Raw genomic sequence first — 18,947 nt, 5'->3', positions numbered from 1 at the left:
ATTATTTAAAAGAGATCTTTTATTAGATGATGTACCAGAAAAATAGTCTAGAATGTATAAAGGTACTTCAAATTTATATGTGGAAAACATGAAGGGTCATTTTATTGTGCCAGTGGACTTGCAAAAAAAAAAAAAAAAATCTAGAAACTTTTGCGTTCAAATATACAAAGAGTTTTAAAGATAAATATTCAATTGAAACCATAACTTTATTTGTTTGGACTAATGGATGGACAATTAGAAAAGAGTTATGGAACTTTATTTTTATATATAATTGTTGCAAAATTATTATATGCACAAAAATGGAAAGGCTGTGAAATACAATAGAGGAATAGAAGGTAAAGATGATAATTACGAGGGCAATTCTGAAATTAACCTCTGTTTGGTTATCAATGACAGACACTCGCAGATACAGAACTTTTATTATACACATTAGAAAACTACAACATTGCATTACTTTTCAATATAATCGCCATTCAAATTGAAGCACTTATCATAACGTCTTACAAAGTTTGAAATTCCTTAGTAGTAGTCACTTGGCACCAAATCTAGGCTATAGGGAGGGTGATCAAAAACATCCCAATGGAACTGCTTCAAAAGTTCTTGGGTGCATCTAGCAGTGTGTGGGCGAGCATTATAGTGAATCAAAACCACACCGGAAGTGGTGCCATAGAAAATCCCGCCAAATGTGAAAATGCCAAAGGAGTCCTGCTAGTGAAGTTCATGGAGCGTGGTTCGACCATCAGTTCAGAAGTCTACTGTGAAATGTGTACGAAGACTCAGACGAGCCATCCATAACAAGGGTTGGAGCATGCTGACTTCCGCTATGATGTTGGTCAATTTAAATGGTGATTATATCGAAAAGCAATGTAATATTGTAGTTTTCTAATGTGTATAATAAAAGTTCTGTATCTGCAAGTGTCACTGATAACCAAACGGAGGTTTATTTCCGAATTGGCCTTGTAGCAGATGTGGCAAAATTGACTTGCATAATTAGAAAAGGACAATAACTACATTTATCATTGATTAATAATGAACTTGTGATTATGTGCTTGATCTTTAGAAAGAGTAGACTATGGAAAGAAGGAAATTATGTAACTTTGGAAAAACATCAAAATATAAATATATTTATAACCATTTTTAAGAAGATCAGAAACCCCTTTTCTATTTCTTTGCATTCTTTTCACTTATCATTTTTTATTTCTCTTTTTCTGTGAAAATTTGTATTTTTTCTCTTAAAATTTTCTTTTATATATTATATATAAAAAGCTCAAAAGGGTAGTTGATTTGGCATGTCTGTTTTTGAAAGGTGTTCTTTAGTAAGGCAGTTGCATAATAGTAGAGCATGACTTTGATTGAGGCTGGATTCTTATAGTTCCATTTAATTTTTGTAGTGGTTTATTAAAAATCTTGGCTTGGGCTCAGAGTGACTCAGTGAACATAACTCATTGTGAATAACTGCTGCTGTTATTTTTTTAAAAGAGCCAAATTACCAGTTTTCTCACACTGAGAAGTTTCTGATGTTGCATCAGGTTCTGAAAGGGTATTTTTACTGCAACTCTTGCTTGGAGAAATCTGGACAGTGGTGGGTAAGAAAGTTTCTTAGCATGCATAGCATTTTAATCCCAGAACTTACTGCTTTAGGTGTGATTAATTTTGTAAGTGTGGTTGGAGAACTCTCATTTGGCAATCTTGAAATTGAATATTAAGATGTTGTTCTAGTACTCTCCAGATGTTAGGTCAAGATGACAGTTTAGAAATGTAACCTTTATAGGTGCGTACATTTCCTTTACTCCTAAGTATAACTTTTAACCCTTTTACCTTATTTTACAAACACAGGCTCGTTATCTTCAGAACTATATATTTGAATCCTGTGTACACTAGTAATGTATCTCATTGGTTGGCATTCCTATTATTCGTTTATTAATAACTTTGATATAAACAACAAATTTAATATTGTGGGAAAGCAGCTGAGATGAATACTATTGGTCTTTCCAGAGTCACTTGTCAGAAGCTGAAATAAATAGAAAAAACTTGAGCATATAAATTTGTACCCTAAAGAAAATCATGGGGAAGAGTTTGCAAGCTGTTTCTATGTATGTTAACTGAACTTTTATTCAGAGCAGAAGAAAACATTGATTATATTAAGCTTTATATCCATATGTGGTAGCTACCATAGCATTTCTTTTGTATGACAGTAATCTAGTTTGTATCATCCTCTTGCAGTTTTGAAATTAACCTGTAATTTAGTCTTCACCCCAAATGACAATAATTCAAATGACTCTGTCGGGTGCCGGAAGATGTTCTGTAAACAGGCCTCAGTAAAAGGGGATAAAGTAAAGATCCAACAAGCCAGGTTATTTACAATTTCATCTGGTCTGGAGTAAAATCATTATGTTGCCTACATAATTAATAATTAAATTTGCATCAATCTTTACAAACTTTTACCAACCTTTTAAAAACAATAATTCACGGGAAGTGCTTAAATGAATAGTTTTCTTTCAAAAACTTTGCTTCTGAAGTTATGTAACAGTCTTGTTTCATAAATACGATGTGCTGAATTTTCAATCCAATTCAACATTTTCTGTATAATTATCTTCTACAACAATTAGCTGTAATTAAGGTGTTTTGTGTTTTCTTCCTGCTAAAATCTTTTTCTGGATTTCCTTTAAGGAATGACTTATTAACAGCCGTGGAAGTGTTATTTGACTGTTATAGGAAGTACGGTGGGCTGCCTAAACTTCATGACATCTTATGTGGATTAATAGAGAAGGGAGACACTGAAACAGTGAAGAAAGGTTAGTCACTTCTATTAAGCATTTCTGTTTTCTCCTGTTGTTTCAGGGTGCAACTTTTTTTACCAAATAAACTGTTGGGAATGTTTGTTCAAATAAGGATGTTCAAATAATATTCTATAATAATAGGACACATTGTATTTTTAAACATGTTCTCATAGCTGCTCTAATATCTACATTTTACATAGCTTTTTATTGTAAAAATAATTGATATAGATAATTTTATTGGTTGGTGACCATTTAGTCATGACTTAAATTTGTGCTTTTCTAGCGTTCATTGTGCTTTATTTCACAAATATAAGAGATTTGTAAATGGTATTGAATAAAAAATTACAAGTGACCATATAACTTACTGTGCTCTTTAATGTTCCTTGTTATTGGTTAGCCTAATGAGTTATTTAAACAAATGTTACAGTTTTCGACTTTTTCACCGAAGAGAAAAAACAGATGGGAATGATGTTTGATCTCTTCTTTGCTTTTCTTGCAACTGGCAAATACAAAGAAGCCAAGAAGATCATTGAGGTGAGAGTATATCTAAAGTACCCTAATCTCTTACAGCTATTTAGAATGTTAATTGGAATATATTTAAACTTTTTAGCCACTAATTAGTTGTGTTATAATTAATACTAAGTAGAGCTCAAATCTAATCACATACCAGCGGTAGGAAGCCAAGGGAGACCTTGGGCAGCTTTTTAAAATATGTATAATTATGTTTAAAAATGAAATAATCTCCTATATATTCAAATTGTGTTTTTTTTACTTTGTCAAATTTCCTATTAAATATCCACGTAATATTTGCATATAAATCTTACATTGTGAAACAAATTAAACCAGCATTCCTGGGTGTAAAGTTGCTAATCCTCTTTTCTAACACATTCTTTGTTCTTTAAAGCACTGGAATTTAATTTGCTGCAGACTATACTTAGATTTATTTGTAATGCTTGTCTCAGAATTAATCAGCCAAATAGCAGTGTCTGCTATAGCTTGATCTTTCATTTAGTACCTCTTTTTCTCCTACTATAATAAGCAGCTTATAGAGAGTGGAAGGTATGAGGGAGTGAGTTTGCGGTTCCTGTCTCCACTTGGAAAAAGTAGGTATAGGCAGGCAGAAATGTTTCCCACTTCCTTCATGTATTCACTCACAACTTTATCCAGAAGCTTCCAAGCCAATATTGTAGATCCCTTTGATAATTGAGCCAACCCCTGGTATTTTCAAGCACATGCAAACGTCCAGAGATAGCCTCAGCCTACCCCACCAGGGCCCTCAGCTTACAAAAGCAAATAGTAAGTGTGAGAAAAGGGGTATAGGAAGAAATGTGATAAATAAAGGCAATTGTTCAATATTGGCAACTTTAAAACTTATGGACTTCTGAGGAATGTTAAATTTACACAAGCCCAAAATTTAAGTGAAAATTTTTATAAAATGTTTTATAGATGGCACCTTGATCCACAAAAAATGTCTCGTATGTATCCTGACTTGTAGCCTAAATGTTGGAGATGTGGATGTTTGGATGCTACTTATTATCATATCTGGTGGTCATGTAAAAATATAAAAGCTTTTTGGATTAAGATATGGTGGAATATTCAAAGAATTTTCAGAAGAAGGGTAAAATTTACCCCACAATTGTTTTTGTTAGGTATTGTTTCTGATTGTGATAGTAAAGAGACTATATTGATGTTAAATTTAATCACAGCGGCAAGGTTGTTAGTAGGGCAATGTTGGAAGAAGGAATCTTTGCCTACTTTGCAAGAGTGGTTTCTTAAAGTTTATCTGGCGGAAATGGCAAAGATTTCGGCTTTTTTGAAAGATCAATTGCAAGAGAGGTATTTTTTGGTATGGAAAAAATGGATAGATTTCATACAATATAAGTTGGATATAAAAAAATACTACTTAGTTTTTGAATAACTTATATTTAAAATTTAAGATATTTTATAGATATTTCTTTTTAATTTTCTTTTTATTTTATTTTTTATTTGATTTCTTTTTCTGTTTCTTTTTTCCTTCTGGTATTTTTTTTATATATATATATTGTTGTTAACTATTTTATAATTTGTTTAATTAATGTATTTAGATTTGCTTATGGTTTATATGTGTCTTAAGATTTTTTTAAAATTTTTTTAAATTAAGCCTGTATTCAGCTCTGGGAAGGTCGGGGGAGGGTAGGGGAGGGTTGGGAGGGTTCGGGGAAGGGAATTGTTTTGTAAAACTTAAAAATTTTCAATAAAAAAAAAACTTATGGACTTCAACTCCCAGAATTCCCTAGCCAGCATGGCCTAGTCCTAAGTTGCCAAGGTTGGATACCCCTGAGCCAAGGCACACACACAGAGGTGACATCTGGATAGTGGCTGTTGTGATAGGCAGGCAAGAGGACTATCATTCGACTGCTAAAACTATAAACTGTAGTGAACAGCATATCCCTGTTCTGCTTAGAGCTTTGCTTGCAACCTCTGTAGCAATCAAAGAGGGAGCAATCACACTGAAATAGCACCTCATCCTAATTAGCACAAGAACTTTTGAAAAACAAAACAAAGGTTTTATGCTACTTTATAGACTTTTGAGATTTTCATTTGAATTGAGTATTAAAAGACTGAGAATAAAAGAATCTTAAGTATTAGACATGTTTAGGTGGCGACAACCCTTTGTAAGTCCTAGAAGGATGGAGGTGACCCAGAGCAATATCCTATTGGGGAAAGTGTATATTGGGAACACTTTCGTAATGCTATTATGCTATGTTATGTCCAGTCCTTGGAAATCAAACAACCCTCACAATAGGTGGCATGATCTATGTAGGACTAGTATATTTATCTAGTTTTGATTGAAATTTTGCTGATTGAAATGGGCTAAGTCAGTTGCATTTCTCCTTGCTCCTAACCAGTGGTGGGATTCAGCCAGTTCGCATCACTTCGGCAGAACCTGTAGCTAATTTTTTGTTGCCCAGGCCCAGAATGGACTTCCTGAAGCAGCATCCACACAGAGAACCAGTTGTTTACATATTTGAATCCCACCACTGCCCCCAACTCAATATTCATTTACTATTTACACATTAGTGAGAAGAAAGGTGAGACAATGATCTTTGGAAAATGTTAAATTTAGCTTTGTTTCAAACGGGGAAAAGCCTCCAAGGAATATTTTTAATTATAATGTGGTTTGTAAATAATTGTGCAGAAAGAACACATGAATTTATCTAATGTTAATTTTACTCAGCTACACTATCTGATTGACAAGTTTAGTTTTAAATTGTCAAAAAAGTTACAAATTAAAGGATGGATGAAAAATTAATCATCTTTTAAGATAGGTAAGGTATTTCCCTCCTCTCAATTTATGATAGGGACAAAATGAAAGAATATTTTTTCTGGGTTTAGAAATTTCCCCAAAATTTACTTCTCTAATCTTGATGGTTATATATTATCTTGATTAACAGTTGCTAAGAAGCAGCTATGAAAACATATACTTGCCCTCATATCCTATTTTACTTGGAAGCTTTTTGAATGAATCTGGCTGACCTCAGTGTCATACTGAGTATTAGAACTGAGAGACCTACTGCTTCTTAGAGAAGACCATTTCCTCCTCCTGTTTGATAAATGCTTGTTGGTATCATTAACACTTGGGTGCCCTGTTCTTCATATGTCTAAATCTGATATATTTGTTTTGTGGCCTATATAAGAAGTGCATGCCCTTAGTGCAGGGGTGTCAAACTGGGGCCGGACGTGTCATCAGGAAACCATGCCCACCCGATTGCAGGCAATGGCGGAAAAGCTACGATAGTTGCACGACGTCATGTGACGTCGCAAGTTTGACATGTCTGCCTTAGTGTGTTTATGCTTTCCCCCCTTTCATTTTAATAAATACTGTAGTATTTATTTATTTTAATTTTATTCAGCCTTCTGTTTATAATTCATTTACTTTACACACACACATACACAGAGAGAGTGAGAATCTTCCAAGTTTAGCTTATTTATGCTAAGTAGAATGCATTCAGGTAGTCATCACTTAATAACTATTTGTGCAGTGACTTAACTTATGAAAGTCCTGAACCAGGAAACTTGTAATCAGTCCTTATAGCTGTGATCATCAGAGTGTGCTGCAGTCATGTGATCATGATTTGGGCTCTTGGCTATCAGCTCATAATTATGAGGGTTGCAGCATCCTGCACTTACACTTGCAATCTATACTGTGACTTCTGATAAGCAGTGTCAATGGGAAAACTGACAGAAGGTTGCAAATGATTTAATAGTTTTGATCTACATTAGAAATATTAATTTAACTGGAACTTTTAAGTCTCCTGAAGCAGCACATGAGCCAGAGAACTGTGCTAAAGAAGGGTGACATCATCACTGAGAATCCACCTACCACAAAGAATATTTGAAGAATTGGAAGAGTGAGACTAGAAAGACCAAGTTTTAGAGTCAGAGATTTGAGACCAGGCCAACTTGATAGAGAATGCCAGATTTAACTATTTACTTTACTCTCAGCAGCAAGCTAGAAGGATGTGGAGTCTTAAGTACATATACGTTAAACTGATATTATTGAGTATATTCATGTGCCGTAGAGAACATTTAAGTTACATAACAATTTTTCTCAAAACTCATGGCATTATTTATAAGAGCATATCAAAGTATTTATTCATTCATATTTTTCATCTCATTCTCTTATATGTTTTGGGGAATTCTTAAGGATTTGATCAAAAAATGTAAAAGATTTCTTGAGATTTATTTCTTGCTGTTTTATTATGTTATACTGTGCTTATTTTCACTTTCAGTACTATTCCTTTGCAAGATTATTTATTGTCGGATAACCCAATTCTGGTTTACTTTTTACTGATAACTAGGAGTGATGTAAGGAAGCCTGGGCTCCAAATTTAAAGTGCATTGGAGAGGAAACTTTTTCCCATACTGTAACTTACCTTTTTTTAAAAAAAATATTGTTTTTAAAGTTGTAAGCTCTAAATACACTCTAAGCAAGCAAATAGTGTTATTTCATTTGTAAAATAAAGAAGTTCAAAAGAAATTTCACTCCTCAGATTATTGATGTGGATGGATAAATATATGCAGATGGCAGCATGGTTGGAACCAGTGCCTGTACAGGGCTAGATTTCAGCATGATAATTGACTTCATGTGTATAGAAGAGGGAGAAATAGAAATATGTTTTTGATATATCCGCATATACAGGTAGTCCTTGACTTACGACCACAACTGAGCCCAAAATTTCTGTTGTTAAACAAGACATTTGTTAAGTGAGTTTTGCCCCATTTTGCAACCTTTCTTGCTATAGTTGTTAACTGAATCACTGCAGTTGCTAAGTTAGTAACAAGATTGTTAAGTGAATCTGGCTTCCCCATTGACTTCGCTTGTCAGAATAAGTGATCACATTACCTCATGACATTGCCAATGTCATAAATGTGAACCAGTTGTCAAGAATTCAAATTTTGATCACATGACTGTGGGAATAGTGCAATTATAAATGTGAAACATGATCATAAGTCACTTTTTTTAGTGCCGTTGTAACTTTGAACAGTCACTAAACAAATTGTTGAAAGTCAAGGAGTACCTGTATATTAAACCATGAAGACATTAAAATATGTACTTAAAGTCTGGATAAGGGATTGGTAATCATTTATTAATAATGGGAAATACTTCTGTATTTTGATCCTTGCAAGGCTGAACAGCAGAGAATGAATTATCTGGTTCATGCAGTTGGTGACCTAAAATAACAGAGTTTTATGTAAACTTATTTATATAGTTTAAACAAGCCCATTTTATCAGATACGTAGAATGTTACCACTCTCTCCAAAAAAATAACTAAACCTTTATATCTTTTGACCGCCTTCCCCTGGAAGAGTCCTCAGAATCATATAGTGTGCCAACATGTTTTTATGACAGGTTTGTCAGAAGGTACTTTGGCTGGCACATAGTTTTCAGCTTGCTTGGGAAAAGAAGATTTCGGTTCCATTCCCCTCAAGTTATAGTGTGTCATTACTTTTTTGTTAAATGGGCAGGCATATAAATACAATGAATAAATAAATAAAATAATGAAATGTCAGTGAACATGTTGCTCTTTCAATAAAATAAATAGAATGCTTACTTTCTCTTTTTGTCAATTTCTCTTACATACATTAAGTATATAACAGCAATAAAACAGATGCTCCCTTAATAATTATATAACATCTATAGGTAGATTGGGAGAGATTAACACAGTACCAGAGAAGAAAATGACATAATATAGAAAAACATACTTTTGACCCATTAGAAAGTAAATGTCTAAAAAATTGCAACAAATAATTAAAAATTAAAATTAGAGGTGAGACGGGAAAGCTATAAAATTATATTTCGCTTTATAATTTCTGTTGGGGTGATTAACAACTTTAAAAAGACAAAATTTATTAAAATGCAATACATAGTTATCTACAATTTATAATAAAGTATAGGTCAATGTCATAATTGGAATGTTAAATTTATTTTTGAAAGTGTAGTAGGTTAGAGATAAACTGCCAATACAGACTACTGTGGCAGTCCAAGAGATTTAGTTAATCTGACCTAGATGCTTTTTTAATAATTTAGAATACGGTATATGTGAAAACACTTCTCTATTTCAAAATGAAATGCAGTAACATCCATAGTATAATTCATTGGTCCTTGGCAGTGATTGGTGCAGAGTAATTTCTTAAGAGAAAAGGATTTGCTATATAGATAATTGGCATTTGGAGCATAAGTAATATTGAAAGTTGGAGACAGAATGTTTCAAGGAATAAGTGCTTGAAAATATACTATTTATATGTATCTTCTACCTTGATATGTCAGTTTAAAGCACAAGTATCAATACCATAAATTTTATTCTAAAAATAAAATTTGTTTTTGTTATTTTAGAATAAGTAAGGATTTTTTATTATAATGCCCAGTGGGGGGTTCAATTGGCCTTTCAAGAAACCAAATTACAAATTTCATATTAATCATTTGTTTTGAGGAAGTTATCCTTAGAAAACAAGTACTTACTGATTTTGAAATCTTCTTTTACAGACACCCGGCTTAAGAGCAAAACCAGAAAGATTGGAATGGTTTGCAAACAGATGTATTGCAAATAATAATGTATGTATATTATTAATTTTGGTTTGTGTATATTATTGATTCAGTAGAATTTCATCATATTACTATCAAATCATTCAAATTCAAGAACAAATAGATTACTTTCTGCAGGGATCACTGAATCCAGTTTCCAGATGGCAGTATTGTAATTGCTGTTATTAGTTATTCTTGATTTCTTATCCTTTAGATCAGTGCTTCTCAATCTTGGCAACCTTAAAATGTGTGGACCTCAAGCTGTGGAGAATTCTGGGAGTTGAAGTCCATATGTCTTAAAGTTGCCAGGATTGAGAGACATTGTTATAGATATAGATGATGTTTAAGGCACTATTATTTTCCCCTCATTCTTCTTACCCTTTACATGAATTGTGACTATTTCCTGGTCAAAAAATAGCTATTTCAGAATAATGAAATTGGAGAGGGAAATTTAGACCAGCGTGTCTAATTTCCTGCTGAGTGCAAGAATCCTATAGAAAGGCATTTGGGTTTGTCTTGAAAATATCTAGAGAAAGGGAGTTTCCCTATGGCAGTGGTTCTCAACCTTTTTAATGCCGTGACCCCCAACCGGTTGAGGACTACTCAACCGGTCGTAAGTCGAGGACTACTCAACTGGTGCAGCACCGTTTGCAGAATGGGACTTTTGGCGGGCTCAGCAGGGCAGAGACAGCCTGGACAAGTCCTATTGGCTTTTGAAAGCCAATAGAATTAGACTCTATTCAAGAGAGTCTATTCTATTGGCTTTTGAAAGCCAATAGAATTAGACTCTATTCAAGAGAGTCTATTCTATTGGCTTTCAAAAGCCAATAGAATAAAATGGAGTAGCACAGCTAAGGAAAAAGGGAAAAAAATGGCAGACTGCGTTGTTTGGCGACCCCCCTGAAATGGTCATTCGACCCCAAATGGGGTCCCGACCCACAGGTTGAGAACCACTGCCCTATGGAATTGCTGTTAATATTAGAAATGTTTTTCTGATAGCATCTCCCTTGCTGTAACTTAAACTAAGGATTTTTTTGTACAGGTACTCCTCGATTATGAATGTAATGGAGTATGGAGCCTGAGTATTTGTTGGAATAAAATGAATGTGAAAACTCCCTATATATCAGTATTTCTCAACCTTGACAATTTTAAGGCATATGGACTTCAACTCCCAGAATTCCACAGCCAATATTGCTGGCTGTGGAATTCTGGGAGTTGAAGTCCACATGCCTTAAAATTGTCAAGGTTGAGAAACACTGCTATATATCCACTGAATTGTCATGCAGTCCAGCTCACATTTACCTAGTTTATAAATCATGGTGTCATTGAGTACTCATCAAATACTTGCAGGATTCTCTATATCTTGAACTTTCTTCCAAAATTATTAAATTATTATTATTACATCCTTAGGCAGCATCATTTGTTCCAATATGATTAATAAGGATAACATTATCAGTGAACATTATAAGACACTGTTATTTTTCTGTCATATCCCTGATTCTTGCTTCTAGCAGTCAGCACACTTCGAGACCCAGTGAGTCCTGTCGGTATATGCTTATTTCAGTTCCTTGCAGTAGTTAATCACCAACTGCCATGACTTTCCTCTTTGTCTTCGGGTTGCATCCATTGTGCCATTTAAGGTTCTGCCATCTTGTTCTTTTATGCATTGTTTTTTTCTTCTTTTGAACACTCAGAACATTATTCACCTGTAAGATTTGAAAACCTATTTATGAATTCCAGTAGTGCTTAATACCCCTTTATGGATTACTGCCTTGTCGTGGCAAAGGGGCTCGCGTAACTCAATGAAGCTATAAGCTATGCCGTGCAGGGCCACCCAAGACAGACAGGTCATAGCAGAGAGTTCTGACAAAATGTGATCCACTGGAGAAGGAAATGGCAAACCACTCCAGTATCTTTGCCATGAAAACCCCATGAACAGAACTAAAAGGCAAAAAGATATGACGCTGGAAGATGAGCCCCTCAGGTCGGAAGGTGTCCAATATGCTACTGGGGAAGAGCAGAGGGCTAGTACTAGTAGCGCCAGAAAGAATGAAGCGACTGGGCCAAAGCCAAAAGGACGCTCAGCTGTGGATATATCTGTGGTGAAAGGAAAGTCCGATGCTGTAAAGATTTTTTCTCCATAGGAACCTGGAATGTAAGATCCATGAATCAAGGCAAGCTAGACGTAGTCAAAAAAGAGATGACAAGACTGAACATCGACATCTTAGGAATCAGCGAACTAAAATGGACAGGAATGGGTGAATTTAACTCAGATGACCATCAGGTATACTACTGTGGGCAAGAATCCCTCAGAAGAAATGGAGTAGCCTTCATAGTCAATAAACGAATAGGAAAAGCAATACTGGGATACAATCCCCAAAATGACAGAATGATCTCAATTCGAATCCAAGGCAAACCATTCAATATCACAGTAGTCCAAATCTATGCCCCAACCACTGGTGCTGAAGAGGATGAAATGGACCGGTTCTATGAAGCCCTACAGCACCTTATAGAATTAACACCAAAAAATGATGTCCTTATCATGGGGGATTGGAATGCTAAGGTAGGAAGCCAAAAGATAACCGGAATAACAGACAAGTTTGGCCTTGGAGTACAAAATGAAGCAGGGCACAGGCTGATAGAATTTTGTCAAGAGAATACGATGGTTATAACAAACACTCTTTTCCAACAACCCAAGAGACGGCTCTACACATGGACATCACCAGACGGTCAATATAGAAATCAGATTGACTATGTGCTCTGCAGCCAAAGATGGAGAAGCTCTATACAGTCAGTAAAAACAAGACCAGGAGCTGACTGTGGCTCAGATCATGAGCTTCTCGTTGCAAAATTTAGGCTTAAATTGAAAAAAGTAGGGAAAAGCACTAGGCCACTCAGGTATGAACTAAATCATATTCCTGATGAATATACAGTAGAGGTGACAAATAGATTTAAGGAATTAGATCTGATAGACAGAGTGCCTGAAGAACTATGGATGGAAGTTCGCAACATTGTACAAGAGGTAGCAACTAAAACCATCCCAAAGAAAAAGAAATGCAAGAAAGCAAAATGGCTGTCTGAGGAAGCTTTGCAAATAGCTGAGGAAAGAAGGGAAGCGAAAGGCAAAGGAGAAAGAGAAAGATACACCCAATTGAATGCAGAATTCCAGAGAGTAGCTAGAAGAGATAAGAATGCCTTCTTAAATGAACAGTGCAAAGAAATAGAAGAAAACAACAGAATAGGGAGGACCAGAGATCTCTTCAAGAAAATTGGAGATATGAAGGGAACGTTTCATGCAAAGATGGGCATGATAAAGGACCAAAATGGCAGGGACCTAACAGAGGCAGAAGAGATTAAGAAGAGATGGCAAAACTACACAGAAGAACTATACAAGAATGAGCTTAACATCCCAGATAACCACAATGAGATGGTCACTGACCTCGAACCAGACATCCTAGAATGTGAAGTGAAATGGGCCTTAGAAAATCTGAGCAACAACAAAGCTAGTGGAGGTGACAGTATTCCAGCTGAGCTATTCAAAATCTTAAAAGACGATGCAGTAAAAGTGCTACACTCAATTTGCCAGCAAATTTGGAAAACTCAACAGTGGCCACAGGATTGGAAAAGGTCAGTTTACATTCCAATTCCAAAGAAAGGCAATGCCAAAGAATGTTCAAACTATCGCACCATTGCACTCATTTCACATGCTAGTAAAGTTATGCTTAAAATCCTACAAGCTAGACTCCAGCAGTATGTGGATCGAGAACTACCAGAAGTACAGGCAGGATTTCGAAGAGGCAGAGGAACTAGAGATCAAATTGCCAACATACGCTGGATCATGGAGAAAGCTAGGGAGTTCCAGAAAAACATCTACTTCTGCTTCATTGACTATGCAAAAGCCTTTGATTGTGTGGATCACAACAAATTGTGGCAAGTTCTTAAAGAGATGGGAGTACCAGACCATCTCATTTGTCTCTTGAGAAACCTATATGCGGGTCAAGAAGCAACAGTGAGAACTGGACACGGAACCACTGATTGGTTCAAAATTGGAAAAGGAGTCCGGCAAGGCTGTATACTGTCGCCCTGCCTATTTAACTTATATGCAGAGTACATCATGAGAAAGGCAGGGCTAGATGAATCAAAAGTTGGAATTAAGATTGCCGGGAGAAATATCAACAACCTAAGATATGCAGATGATACCACTCTAATGGCAGAAAGTGAAGAGGAACTAAAGAGCCTCTTGATGCGGGTGAAGAAGGAGAGTGCAAAAGTTGGCTTGAAACTCAACATTAAGAAAACCAAAATCATGGCATCCGGCCCTCTCAATTCTTGGCAAATAGATGGGGAAGAAATGGCGGTAGTGACAGATTTTATTTTTCTGGGCTCCAAGATCACCTCAGATGGGGACTGCAGCCAAGAAATTAAAAGACGCTTGCTCCTGGGGAGGAAAGCTATGGCAAATCTAGACAGCATACTAAAAAGCAGAGACATCACCCTGCCAACAAAAGTGCGTATAGTCCAGGCCATGGTTTTCCCAGTTGCAATGTATGGCTGTGAAAGTTGGACCATAAGAAAGGCTGAGCGCCAAAGAATTGAGGCCTTTGAACTATGGTGCTGGAGAAGACTCCTGCGAGTCCCTTGGACTGCAAGGCGTTCAAACCGGTCAGTCCTAGAAGAGATCAACCCCGACTGCTCTTTAGAAGGCCAGATCCTGAAGTTGAAACTCAAATACTTTGGCCACCTAATGAGAAGGAAGGACTCACTGGAGAAGAGCCTAATGCTGGGAACGATTGAGGGCAATAGAAGAATGGGACGACAGAGAATGAGATGGCTGGATGGCGTCATTGAAGCAGTAGGTGTGAACTTAAATGGACTCCAGAAGATGGTAGAGGACAGGAAGACCTGGAGGAACGTTGTCCATGGGGTCGCGATGGGTCGGACACGACTTCGCAATTAACAACAACAACAAAGTGCTTAATATCTTCTGGATTTTTTCCCAATAATTGTTACTCTCTTCTACTGCACATCTTCCAGTTAGACTTGTGTTATTGATAGAGAATTACGTCATAGTTAGTTTTTGTTACAAGAGCTTCTTTTCTGTGAACTCAAAAATTTGCATTCTTGTTAGCCAAAGCTCCTTTTTTTCCCTTCAATATTTCTCAAATATTCATCTGGTTATTTTCAGGCAGGGAGATAAACATGCTACAGCATTGCAAGTCACAATTATAGATTTGCTCTAATCATTTTCATTTGTTTGATTTTTTTCGATTTTTTTTCCTCTTCTATTCTATCGTGTTCGATTCTCAGAGACTATATGGACAAGTCCCTACAGTTTTCTTGGCAAGATTTTCCAGAAGTGGTTTGCATTTTCTCGTTCTGATAGTTGAAAAAAAGTGACTAGTGTAAGATCATCCAGCAGGCTTTGTGCCTAAAGTGGGACTAGAACTCACTGTCTCCCAATTTCTAGCATGATGCCTGGACCATTACATCAAACTGGCTTTTTTTGTTTTGTTTTTTAGGGAACCATTGATAATAGAACTTGTATTCTTTTTGCTGCCCTGTTAGGCTTTCACTTTAACAAAGTACAAATTCTTGCCTTAGAGAAAATGTTCTGAGACTATCACTTAAACTCCCCAGAAAAACTGTTACCTCATTCGTAGAACCTCGAATCTGGAAATTGGCTGGAATAACCTTAGAATAAATCCTCTTGCAATTGTTACTCATTTTTTCAGGAAGCAGTGATTCACTAATACTTGCTGAGTAATTAGAAGCCCTTGCTATCAAGAGATTATCTTTCATCCTTCAAAACCCAATGAACAATCCTTCAGAACATAAGAGCTGCTCTGATCACTCTCTCTTTCCATTTTTGCAAAATCTTGCTAGTTCATAGGTTAATGACCTATTACTACCCCTGCTACAAAACCCTAGGCAAAGAGGAGCATGCTATCTCCCTTTATTCCTTTGGAGAGTTTACATGATTAGGTTTTCAGGTTGCTTCTTCCTTCAAATTCTTTGCCCCTGGTTGATTCTTCTCTTTTGTGATAGGTTACAGGAATAGCCACAAGTGATGCCTCTTATATCTTTCATAAAAGCCCAATGATGTACTTTTTTCTTGCTAGTAATGTCTGATACTTCACAATGTGTAGAAGTGAGGGAAAAATGGTCACTACAGGTTGTGTGAACTGTATTGGTTTAAGAACTCAAATAAACATTATGCTATACCTATTTTTAAAAAGTGCTATCTGCCTTGGTTGATAAACCAAGATAAACCTACATATGTGTTTAGACATTGGAGCAGTTGCTGGCATGTTAGACCAAAAGGCAAATGAAAGTGATTTCATTCTAAAAGATAATATTTGAGGGGCAAATATATGAATAGTCTTAATGCAAATATATGAAAATTGCTGTATTATATATATTTATGTAATAAGATGTTCAGAAGCTATGTAAGCCTTTTGAAATATCTGCATGTTTTGAATATTTTATAGTTCTTTTTGTTTGCATGTATTCTAAAAATTCATAGATTATGAAAATTATTACTAAATCATTGGCCCATATTTTGAAAGTATGTGATTCATTCAGTGTTATTTTCTGTTAATCAGTTCTTCACATTGTCTATATAGACCATATGGGAAGTTGTATAACTGTCCAATGCAAACCGAAAAAATATGAATATTATAATATATGTGTTCTATTTTGATTTTATAGGGCGAGAGCTTGGAAGCCATGGTAAAACTGACTCAAAACCTATTTGATTGTGATAGAGATAAGATGTATTATTCTCTGTTATTATTATACCGTAAGTAAAGTGACCAGTTTTATTTTATTCTAACAAGTGTTTCGTAGCCTAGACTTATCTATCATAAGAATATAATTGCTAAGCATACCCCCCAAAGCTAATGCAACTGTGTAAGTAGCATGAGAAAATAGATATGTATCCTTATAATCAATTAATTAAAAATAAAATGTAGAAATCACCAAGGCAATTATAAGCATAGAACTTCCATATACCAGACCAGTCTAAATAATACCATCCAGTATTGCCTGTTCTAAAAGGTTGCAAATCTCAGAAACCAGTTCTTAACTGGAAAACACTAAAGTTCAACTTGAGGCCTTCAGCATGGAAAACATATGAGATAGGCCTCTTCTTTGTATTGCTCAGATAAAAAGAGGCTTCTGTGTCTAGTTTAGCTTCATCACAAGGACAAGGACAAAAACAGATATGGAGGTAGACAACACTAATATACTTTTGGTTATCTTCCCTCCTTATACATGGTTTTTAAGAGATTCAGAAAATTTAAGAAAGCTGGGATCTGAACTACTTTCTTCCAGATATTATCTAAATGGGCTGGTGACAACCATGGTTGTGGATTCTGGTTAGCCACAAGCATAAAGGTCTGCATTTATACTTGTTTACATTTGTAACCATTTTCCTCCAACTAAGGGCCTTCATTGGGCCTTCAGTTTCCTCCTCCTCCTCCTCCCCTTGCAGATTCTGTTGGCTATCTGGTTTAAAGATCTTGGCATAATACTACTTTTCCTTCTTTCTGACCAATGCGCATATATTCTATTTTTAAAAAGACACCACAAGAAAAATTAGGTGGCATTTTTGCATTCAGCTCAGCAGCTTGTCCATGGGTGAAATATTCAGTGTGTTTGGGCTGCATTCCAATTTATCAGTTGGTTTCTTTCTTTCAGTTCTAAAGTATTAACTTGAATAGGGAAACATTCTACAGTTGGCTTACTTTGGTTGAATGATAATTGAAGGTTTTTGTAAACCGCCTATTTTCTTCTGCATAGGTGGTATTTATCTCTTGAGGAGTTTCTTTAAAGAAAGTTGCCATTTCCCATCATTCTGTAGTACTAAACCATGTTTCAGAAATTCAAGAAGTGTCTCTGTAATTTCTCCCTTTACTTTGAACTGTCTTGTTTTGCTGTCTGCTAAAAAAAAATGTTCCTCTTTGCTATATGCATAATTGCTTTCAATAGAAGATAACCAAATACACTTGCATTCTCCCAAGGAATAACTCAAAGCTTTTCATAATCTTACCATTACGTAGGCAACTTGTTAAGCTTTAGAGGAAAATGCTATAAAATTGAGAGCCTCATAGCACAGGGTGACTGCACATTCAACTCAGGGAGATTTAAATTTGGCAGGCATGTTAAGTAGCTGAAATTATTATTTTGAAAAAAATCAGAAGTTCATATGTATTTGATGTACTGTCAAATAGCTTTACAGCTTTTATACATATGCTTTTAAGAATGTGTATGTTACTATTCAAAGTTGGAGCAGTATAGCCTCACATTGGAAATTCTGTTAAAACTAGGAGTAATTACAAAGGTAAAACCAAGAGCAAATCATTTTTTTAGAAGTTCTGCTGAACCTTTTTAGATTAGCTATAGTTTAGCCGAAACAAAACCATGAACATTTTGGCTGTTTGGACAAAACAAATTCCAGAAGATTTGACAGGACATGTAAGGCAAGGCTGGGACATATAACCCCTGTCCCCTCCACATTAGAAGTGTGGCATATCCACCGCCCCCCCCCCATACACACACTTCTTTCTTTGTTTTCCCTTGGCTGCTTCTGCCACCTTGATGTGTGCCACCTACCTCCCTGCATCCTCTTCCAATCTTCATGAAACAGTCAATGTTCAGGCTTTATCTGCAACAAAACAACCACATTTCATTCAGTGTCTGGACCAAAACATCTGAAACATATTCAAGCATGGATCATTCAAAATCAGCTGTTCCATGCATGGGCAGATTTGTGCATCCCCAGTCAGAAAATTTTGAGCAGGCTGTGTTTTGGATCACCAAATTGACTGGGGAACTTGAAAATTGACTAGAGCCCATGGTGTTCGGTAATTGGCTCCCAGCTTGGCATTAAAAATGGCTCAGAAAAGATTTATATTTTATTTTTAAAAAACAATTTTCCAAACAAATTGTGGAATGGTGAGAGGTGGAAAAAGTTTGAACCTTTGGAGGTCTGCTGTTGTACTGATCCAGATTGATACCTTTACGCATTATTTTAATGTCAGATGGGAAAAGCTTCTAATAGAACTTAATAAATGCTAAAAGCTTTTCTTTCATTGCCCAGT

At 35.7% G+C, this 18,947-nt stretch overlaps 1 protein-coding gene across 1 annotated transcript in view; it reads left to right on the top strand.

Moving 5' to 3' along the window:
* The window catches only part of LRPPRC (leucine rich pentatricopeptide repeat containing), a 98,286-nt gene that overhangs the window by 55,308 nt on the left and 24,031 nt on the right, over positions 1–18,947 (top strand). Inside the window, exons 23-26 of the mRNA XM_039357758.1 lie at positions 2,671–2,795; positions 3,208–3,314; positions 9,808–9,876; positions 16,555–16,645. Coding sequence (XP_039213692.1) covers positions 2,671–2,795; positions 3,208–3,314; positions 9,808–9,876; positions 16,555–16,645 — 392 coding nt within the window. The remainder of the gene's footprint in view (positions 1–2,670; positions 2,796–3,207; positions 3,315–9,807; positions 9,877–16,554; positions 16,646–18,947) is intronic.

This window comes from Crotalus tigris, unplaced genomic scaffold, assembly GCF_016545835.1.
Source record: "Crotalus tigris isolate CLP2741 ecotype Arizona unplaced genomic scaffold, ASM1654583v1 scf7180000018941.1685476, whole genome shotgun sequence".
In the NCBI taxonomy this organism is placed as follows: domain Eukaryota; kingdom Metazoa; phylum Chordata; class Lepidosauria; order Squamata; family Viperidae; genus Crotalus; species Crotalus tigris.
The sequence above is the reverse complement of the archived record's forward strand: the minus strand, read 5'-3'. Positions and strand labels throughout refer to the sequence as shown.